Source organism: Chrysochloris asiatica, unplaced genomic scaffold, assembly GCF_000296735.1.
Source record: "Chrysochloris asiatica unplaced genomic scaffold, ChrAsi1.0 scaffold00129, whole genome shotgun sequence".
NCBI lineage: Eukaryota > Metazoa > Chordata > Mammalia > Afrosoricida > Chrysochloridae > Chrysochloris > Chrysochloris asiatica.
The window spans coordinates 4,553,228-4,562,568 of record NW_006408647.1 but is presented as its reverse complement, the minus strand read 5'-3'; the positions used below and the strand labels follow the sequence as shown (position 1 = coordinate 4,562,568).

Genomic DNA, 9,341 nt, shown 5'->3' with positions numbered 1-9,341 from the left:
AAGCTGACATCTTTGCTCTTCAACACTTTAAAAAGGTCTTGTGCAGCAGATTTGCCTAATGCAATATGTCATTTGATTTCTTGACTGCTGCTTCCATGAAAGTCCTTGACAACGTCAATCTTTTCTCCATTGATAAGAATGTTCTTTATTTGTCCAGTGGTGAAGATTTTTGTTTTCTTTACATTGAGATGCAATCATACCAAAGGCTGTGCTCTTTGATATTCATCAGTAAATATTTTAAGTTCACTTCAGCAAGCAAAATTGTATCATCTGCATATCACAAGTTGCTAATGAGTCTTCCTCCAATCTTGATGCCACGTTTTTCTTCATATAATCCACCGTCTCGGATTATATGCTCAGCATACAGATAGAATGGTGGTTATGTGCCGTGGGTCAGTTCCGACTCATAGCAACCCTGTACAGGGTTTCTGAGGCTGTAAATCTTTACAGAAGCAGAAAACCTCATCTTTCTCCTGTGGAACAGCTGGTAATTTTGAACTGCTGACCCTGAGGTTAGCAGACTGATTCGTAACCACTATTCTACCAGCGCTCCTTACAGATTGAATAGGTATGGTGAAATAATACAATGTTGGTGCACATCTTTCCTAATTTTAAATCATTCGGCACCCTTTATTCTGTTCGAACAACTGCCTCTGAGTCTATGTACAAGTTCCTCATAAGCACAATTAAGTGTTATGGAATACTCACACTTTGCAATGTTGTCAATAGCTTGTCATGATCGACACAATTGAAAGCCTATATGTAACCAGTAAAGCACAAGTAAACATCTTTCTGGTATTCTCTGCTTTCAACCAGGATCCATCTGACATCAGCAATGATATCCCTCATCCTCTTCTAACTCCAGCTTGAACCTCTGAAAGTTCTCTGTCAATGTAAGCTTGCAGCCATTTCTTAACTACCTTTAGTAGAACTCTACTCACATGGGATTTCAAAGATATTGTCCAATGATTTCCGCATTCCATTGGGCAACCTCTCTTTGGAATGGGCACCATTATGGATCTCTTGCAATCAGTTGGCCAGGTAGTGGTCTTCCAAATTTCTTAGCACAGATAAGTGAGTGCCTCTAGCGCTGCATCAGTTTCTTGAATGTGTTCAATTTGTATTCCATCTATTCCCTGTGCCTTGTTGTTTGCCAATTCCTTCAATGCACCTTGGATTTCTTCCTTCAGGATCATTGACTCTTGATCATATGCTACCTCTTGAAATGGCTGAACATCAACTGTTTCTTTTTTGGTATAGTGACTCTGTGTATTCCCTCCATCTTCCCTTGATGCTTTCTGCATCATTGAATATTTTTCCCATAGAATTCGTCAATCTTGCAAGTCGAAGCTTGAAATTTTTCTTTAGTTCCTTCAGCTTGAGAAATACTAAGTGTGTTCTTCCTTTATTGGTTTTCTAATTCTGTATCTTCCCACACTTTGTCTTCTTGGGCTGCCCTATGAAATTTTTCTTCACTCTTGTACCTCCTCATTTTTTCCATTTGCTTTAGCATCTCTACGCAGGAGAACAAGTTGAGGAATGTCTTCTGACATCCATCTTGATCTTTTTTCTTCTTTCTTGTCTTCTCAATGATCTTTTGCTTTCTTCCTGTATGATGTTCTTGATGTCATTCCACAGCTCTTCTGTTTTTTGGTCTCTAGTGTCTATTGAATCAAATCTGTTCTTCAGATGAGCTCTAAATTCAGATGGGATATATTCAAGGTCATATTTTTGCTCTCATGGGCTTGTTTTAATTTTCTTCAGCTTCAATCTGAATTTTCATATCAGCAATAGATGGTCTGTTCCACAGTCTGCACCTGGCCTTGCTTTGACTGCTGACATGGAGCTTTTCCACCATCTCTTTCCACAGATGTAGGCAATTTGATTTCTGTATATGCCATGTGGTGAGGTCCATGTGTGTTGTTGTTGTCATTGTTAGGTGCCATCAAGTTGGTACCAACTCATAGCAACCCTATGAACAACAGAACGAAACACTGCGTGGTCCTAGGCCAACCCCACAACTGTTGCCACACTTGAGTCCACTGTTGCTGCAACTCTGCCAATCCATCTCACTGGGGGTCTTCCTCTTTTTCTCTGACCCTCCACCTTACCAAACATGATATCCTTCTCCAGCGACTGGTCCCTCCAGACAACAAATGTAGAGTAATATTTTATGTTGTTTAAAAAAGGTATTTGGAGTGAAGAAGTCATTGGTCTTTCAAAATTCTATGAATGTGATCTCCAGCATCATTTTTATCATCAAGGTCATATTTTCTCAACTACTGATCCTTCCTCTTTGTCTCCAACTTTTGTTTCCAATAATTAATACATTTTGATTGCATATTTGATCATTTCAGACTGAAGAAGTTGGTAGAATTCTTCAATTTCATCATCACTGGCTTTAGTGGTTGGTTCTTAAATTTGAATTATACTGGTATAGTGACTCTGTCATCACCTTGTAGGCGATGATTATTATCCTATCACAGACAGTGTTGCACTTCAAGACGGATATTGATATGTTCTTTTTGATGATGAATTTGTCATTCGTGGCATAGTAAACCATGTGATTGTCAGACTCAAAATGTCAGATTCCAACTCATAGCAATCCTGTATAGGGTTTCCGAGGACGAGCTGGTAGGTTTGAACTGCTGACCTCGTGGTTCACAGTCCAGTGCTTATTTTATAGCACCATACCAGGAGTTCAGTCATTACATTAGGGTGAGTTAATTAAAAGTTTGACCAAAAATATTAGCAGGCTAATGTTTAAGTTGGTAATTTTGTATGGTACCCAAATGCTGTTTTAACGATCCAAATGGACCTTGACAGAAAAAGGTTCCCCACTCTTGCTATAAATTAAGGCTATGATATTGTCCAAAGGGACAGATAATATATGAGACCACTACTCATATAATACAATACACAGTCAAGAAGGTTTTCAGTCTATATAGTAAAGATTCTATCATGGTAACAGAGAGAGGGGTTAGGAAAGGGAGAATTATTCAATGGATAGAGTGTAGAAACATGCTAACTTGAGTGATGGGGAAGGTTGTTAAAAAGAAAAGGAAGGGCAGGGGGGTGGGGCAAAGAAATGTCTTTCTTTTTTCCCCCATGTACTGGAAGGAAAACATTGTATATTTATTTTCTTATTAGGACAAACCATTAGAAGCAGAACTTTTCCACAAAAAAAAAAAAGAAAGAAAGAAAGAAAGCTGGGGGGAAAAGAAGAAAGATAAAAGAGAAAAAAAAGATTTGGAGATGGATATCAGTTTTGGTTGTACAAAATGGGGAGTATAATTTGAATGTACTGCATGTATAAAAATGGTTGAAATGGCAAATATTTTGTACATAAATTGGTACAATTAAAAAACAAAGAATAAATGTATTTTTAAAAACAAATAAAGTAAGGTTAAATAAGAATGGTATGCACCTATTCTGACTTGACTACAAACTCTACTTAAAGACACACTTAAGAACGGATCTGACTCATTCATAACTTGGGTAATGTGTGTATGAACTAGGGAAAATGTAATAAAAGAATACAAAATGAATTTAGAGCTATCCATTTCCCATCTCTTCAATTTATCACACTAATTTCAATACACTTGATAGACAATGTTAAGAAGTTTCCAATGTTGTAAATACAAACCTTCCTTCCACTTTTCTGAGCATCTTCAATAATTTTTTTCACCTCATCTGCATAAGCACTGGCAGGGTCCGCATGGTCTTCTCTGTATTTTCCTCTGTAGGTATCTGGATGTGGTGCCTGAAAGCATCAATGTAGTTTTGCATTATTTACCTCTTCGTTTTCCCCCACAAAGGCATATTAGAATGATGAACTTGCAAATTTAAGTGATACTGGGTTCTTTTCCTTAATATCTCTGAATTCTGAAGAAATGAAGTCTTTGTATTGTGAATAGGACCTGGCATTTATTCTCAAACTCTCAAAAGTCAAGACTACCTATTCATGTAAGTGGTAAATTCACACCAACAAGTGTGATTTTACTATTTGAAAACTCAAATGAAATAACCAACACTTGATAACTATATTGCAAATTGTAACCATTCAGAAAACAAGAGTACCTTAGCACTGTTTCCAGATCTTAAGATAATGAAAGTATTGCTGATTTTTAATTAATGTAAATACACTAAATGAGTATCATTGTTTTAACAATTTGGTTGGTTGCTTTATTTTGCCTATTAAATCAATGTAATAATTTATCATACAACAATTTAAGAGAAGTTCTGGTGTGGTGCTGTGGGTTAATGCGCCAGACTAAAGCCATTTGAACTGCAAGGTTGGCAGTTCAAGTTCACCAACTGCTCCTCGGAAAACCCTATACAGGGTCGCTATGGGTCGGAACCAACTTGACAGCACTTCACAACAACAACAATTTAAAATAGTCATATATACTCAATTCAACTCTGATCTTTGAGTTGGCATCACGGGTAGAAAAAGCAATTGAAAATAAAGAAGTAAGAAAAAATAAAGTGATACTTCTGTATAACCATACTAATTTGAAATATTTATCAATGGCTTTTAAGCCACATTTTATAATTAGCTCTAGGTCTTTGACATTACCAAGTCACATAATTACTATAGATCTTAGTTTCTTTTCCATGGCTCCTTGTCAATGGACAGGGTTGGACTAGATTACCACTAGACATTGTTCTAGTGATAACAATCTGATTCTAAGATTGAAGGTACTTACTACATGTACAAATTCTTTCTTGACATCTTTGCCTTTTTGAAATTTATATGGACTGATCTCGATTAAAGATGTCAGGTGACCATGATAAGCACTGAAAAGAAAAACAACATCAAACAAAGTCACTCAAAGAAGGACATTTTTCTACTATAGGAATATCAGATTGTATAACATTCAGGAAAATCTCCACATTGATACCACACTTAACCATAATGAATCTAATTTTTCATGACAAGATTGACCATTTAATTTGTCTAGTTTTCTATATATATATATTACTGTTGTTAAGTACGCTAGAGTCGGTTCTGACTCATAGTGACCCTGCACAGGGTTTTCAAGGTTACAAATCTTTACTGGAGCAGAAAGTCTCATCTTTCTCCCATGGAACAGCTGGTAGTTTCGAACTGCTGACCTTGAGGTTAGCAGCCTGATTTGTAACCACTGTGCTCCCAGAGGTCCCCTGTATTTGGCTTTTCACACACAAAAAAAAGCCAAATACAGGGGACTCACTTTTTCTCATAAATGAAAGGAACTAGTGCAGTGGTTATAAGTAGGGCTGTTAACCTCAAGGTCAGCAGTTTGAAACTACCAGCCATTCTGCAGGAGAATGCTTTCTGCTTCCGTAAAGACTTACAGCCTAGGAAACCCTATACAGGGTCGCTATGAGTCGGAACCAACTCCACGGCACACTACCACCACTACCACGTTAGATATGCTAAGTTAGATTTTCTAACTGTGACAAAAATAAATCTTATGAAAAACATCATGTGTGTAATGTATTTGATAGTTATATTTGAGTATATTTTAAAAGCACAACTTTGTATTGTAAAATCCGTATGTGTTTATGTTTGGAATGGTTTCTAAGGGATGATTTGCAATATTGGGCAAACACTAGTTGAAAAAGAACAGGAGATCTGCTCAAGAAGAGCTAAGGTTAAGGTGATTAAGTGACTATAAAATTCCTTTCTTTCACAAAAAAATACAGCTGTCCATGGAGCTGTAGGAACCGGAAAGTTGGAAGTTCAAACTTACCAGCTGTTCCTAGTGAACCATATGTATTCATAGATCATTATGAGTTGGAACTGACTCAATGGCACTTAACAACAACAACATTGAGAAAATAGAAATTTTCATGCACTATATGACTATTGTAATCACTCTACAAATCCACCTGACAGTATTTAGTGAAATTAGTTATGTTTGTAGTATACCATATGGTTTAACAATCCTGTTTCTAGGTATTTATCCCCAAGGAGTTCTGGTAGTACAATGGCAATGTGAGGAAGGAATTCTTCTACAGAGCCTCTGGAAGGAACGCAGTACCTTGGTTTGGGGCCAGGGATATCCATACCCAAGACTTCTCACCAATAGAACTATTAAAAAATAAATTTATGTTGTTTTAAGCTATTAAATTTGTGGCAATCTGTTACAGTAGTTGTAGAAAACTAATATGTCAACTAACACATAATAATGAGAGGAGCCTATAAAAGGCCAAGAACTGAGGCATGCATTTAATTCAGCTTTCTACATCTGAGTTAGTGAGGTGGAGTGCAGTAAAGGGAGAAAAGGAAATGGAAAAAGCAACTCCTTAGTAAAGATGGAAGTTGTTAGATATAGTTTTCCTAATTTTAAATTGTAAAAATGGTACACTCAGTGGCTTACAGTACCAGACAAGCTCTAAGAGAGTGAATTAAAAGAAATGAACTGACTAATTACCATGGTAGTGTAATTGTTGTTATTAAGTGCTGTCAAGTTGGTTCTAACTCACAGTGACTCTGTGTAGGGTTTTTGAGTAACAGTGGCTAGGTTTGAACAACCAACCTTGCAGTTAGCAGTCCAGTCCTTACAGTGCCATACCAGGACTTCATAATAGTAGTTCAATAAATATTTAGTGTGTGAAATGTAAGGCCTAAATCATGTGACATTCATCAGACCACAGCCATGACACTCAATCGGGCCTCGCCCATGGGGCTTGATGATGACAGAAATGCTGTGCAGACCCTCTCCAGCAAAAATATGGAAAATGGAAAGAACAGATTCAGAGGATGGTCCTAGAACTCTGAGCTTCAGATAAAAGGATAAATAAGTGGATTGAGTACTTACTAGGAAAAAGAGTTTAAACAGAAGCAAGAAAGGGGGTGACTTCTGACTTGGGGTGATCAATATGACCCACTACAGTCATTTTGAATGGGTGTAAATGGATTGAGAGACAAAAAAGCATTGTCATTGCAGAAGCCTGCCTATGACTCAGAGACAAAGGTGTGATTATTTTCTCTCTTTCTACTCATTTCCTCTTTGGTGATCAGAGGTGAGAACTTTATGAGTAGGCACCCCCCAGGAATGGTTGGGCTCATAATTGAAGGGGGAGGAGACAACAGAAATAACCTGCACCAGCAGACTCTGCTCCAAACCAGTCCTGGACAGTCTTGGCCTGGCTCTCACTAGGAGAAGCAAATGAACAGACTTCAGAGGAAGAAAAAGGGGAGAGAAAAAGAGAAAAGGTCGGAGAGACACAGCATGACCATCTTGAAACTTCCTTGTTGGTTGTGAAGGCAAGAGTCCATTAGATAGTGCTCAGAATTACTCTTAATTTCACAACGTTGGTTCCTGGTTGTTATTTAATTTTATTCTTTCTTTTCACAGTTTTATTGTCATTATATTGTTTTCTTCTGGGTTTTTGTGATTTTTGTTTTTAGTTTTGTTTCTTTGTCCTCCTTCTCTCCTGTGGGAGTGTTTTCTCTTCTTCCCTCACCAATGGGAGATATCAACTGCATCCATACAGCCAAGCCAGGACCAAACTCTCTACAGCCACATCAAGTGGACAAGACTCAATACCAGCTGCTATACACAATAACAACAACTACAACCAATATCTGCTAAATCCACTCTGAATTGAACTGTATGAACAGTGAACAGAGAAGTTCATCTACTGATCTTATCCATCAGGAAGCAATTGGTTACAATAAAACAACATACATTCATTAACTTAATGCAAATAAATCAAAACCACAATGCATAGAAAGCATCAGAAAATTTATATCCACATAAAGAAACAAGACAGAGTAGCCTGAACAAATGACCAAGAGGAAGAGCTAGAAAATGCTTTTGAGGAAGAAGAGGCACTGGCACTACTTAAAAAAGAATTCAGGAGAATGATATTGAGGATGTTTCACAGAAAGGTTGAAGAAAAGAAGGAAGAATTCAGAAAAGTGCTGCAGGAACAGTAAAATAAAACAGATACAGCATTGGAGACAATACAAAACCTGCAAAAATTCCAGAGGATTAATATTAAGATATCAAAAATGGACAATATCCTGAAAAGGCAAAAGAGCAGAATTAAATTAAAGGAAGCTAGAATTTGCTACTTTGAAGATAAATCTCCTGGTAAGATAGAAGAAAAATAAGGAAAAAAAAAAAGAAAAGAAAAAAATGAAGAAAGCCTAAGATTCATGTGGAACAACATGAAGAGGAGTGACCTATGAGTGACTGGAATTCCAGAGAAGGAAGAGACAAAGGAAACCACAGAAAATATAGTTGAATAGTTGCTGGAAGAAGATTTCCCTAACATCATGAAATATGAGAAGATTAGCATTCAAGAAGTTGAATGAAACCCAGGTGGGACAGACCCCAAAAGAAAACCACCAAGACATATAATAATCAAACTCTCCAAAATGAAAGCCAAGGAAATGATCCTGAAAGCAGCTTTTGAAAAACAAAATGTTACCTACAAAGCAAAACCAAAAAGTTTAAGCTCTGATTTCTCAGCAGAAAACACACAGGCAAGAAGGGAGACATATCAAAACCCTGTAAAAACATCATCAACAACAACAAAAAAACCCTACCAATCAAGAATCATAAATCCAATAAAGCTGTCCATCAAATATGATGGTGAAATTAGAACTTTCAGTATAAACAAAAAATAAAGGACTTTGTAAAAGCCAAGTCAATGCTCCAAAATATGCTAATGGGACAACAACCAAAGATTGACATACATGGCAATACTACACAGAATTCCGCCCAGATATGGAAGTGTCCAGAGTGAAACAAAGCTACAAGACTGAAATTAAGAAATCTCTGGTATCAGTCTATGATCAGGACAACTAAAAAGTGAAGGGAGGGGAAAGTATAATAAGAGAGTGCTAATTATGGTGGTGAAGAGGTCAGGTAGATTTCAGGATAAAACAGACTGTTATAAAATGAGTAAGAAATTAATAAAGTACAGGATCATCTCAAAAAAATCTTAATACACCTTCACATCAAATCAAGAAAAGGAAAATCCATGAAAATTTTGGAAACATTAAAATTATGAATAAACAGACAAGAAAACACACACACACAGTGAAATCAACATAGGAAAGCATGCAGGTCAAAGTAACCAGCAGCAATACACACACACATAACAACAACAAACCTCACAAACAACAAAAGTACTGCAATCACTATATATGTATCAATAATTAAACTGAATGTCAATGGATTCCATGTACCAGTCAATAGACAGAGTAGCAGAATGGATAAGAAAACAGAATCCTTCACTATTCTGTCTATAAGAGACACATCCTTAAGATATATACACAACCTTGGAATAGCAGGGCTCTGAGATACAGGGACTGAGTCATGATTGGAATGGGGGGG

The 9,341-nt window shown here is 36.9% G+C and overlaps 1 protein-coding gene across 1 annotated transcript in view; it reads right to left on the bottom strand.

Annotated features, from left to right (window-relative positions):
- Positions 1-9,341, bottom strand: part of ETNPPL (ethanolamine-phosphate phospho-lyase) — a 36,460-nt gene that overhangs the window by 14,102 nt on the left and 13,017 nt on the right. Inside the window, exons 5-6 of the mRNA XM_006869344.1 lie at positions 4,710-4,800; positions 3,647-3,763 (exon numbers count right to left, since the gene is read on the bottom strand). Coding sequence (XP_006869406.1) covers positions 3,647-3,763; positions 4,710-4,800 — 208 coding nt within the window. The remainder of the gene's footprint in view (positions 1-3,646; positions 3,764-4,709; positions 4,801-9,341) is intronic.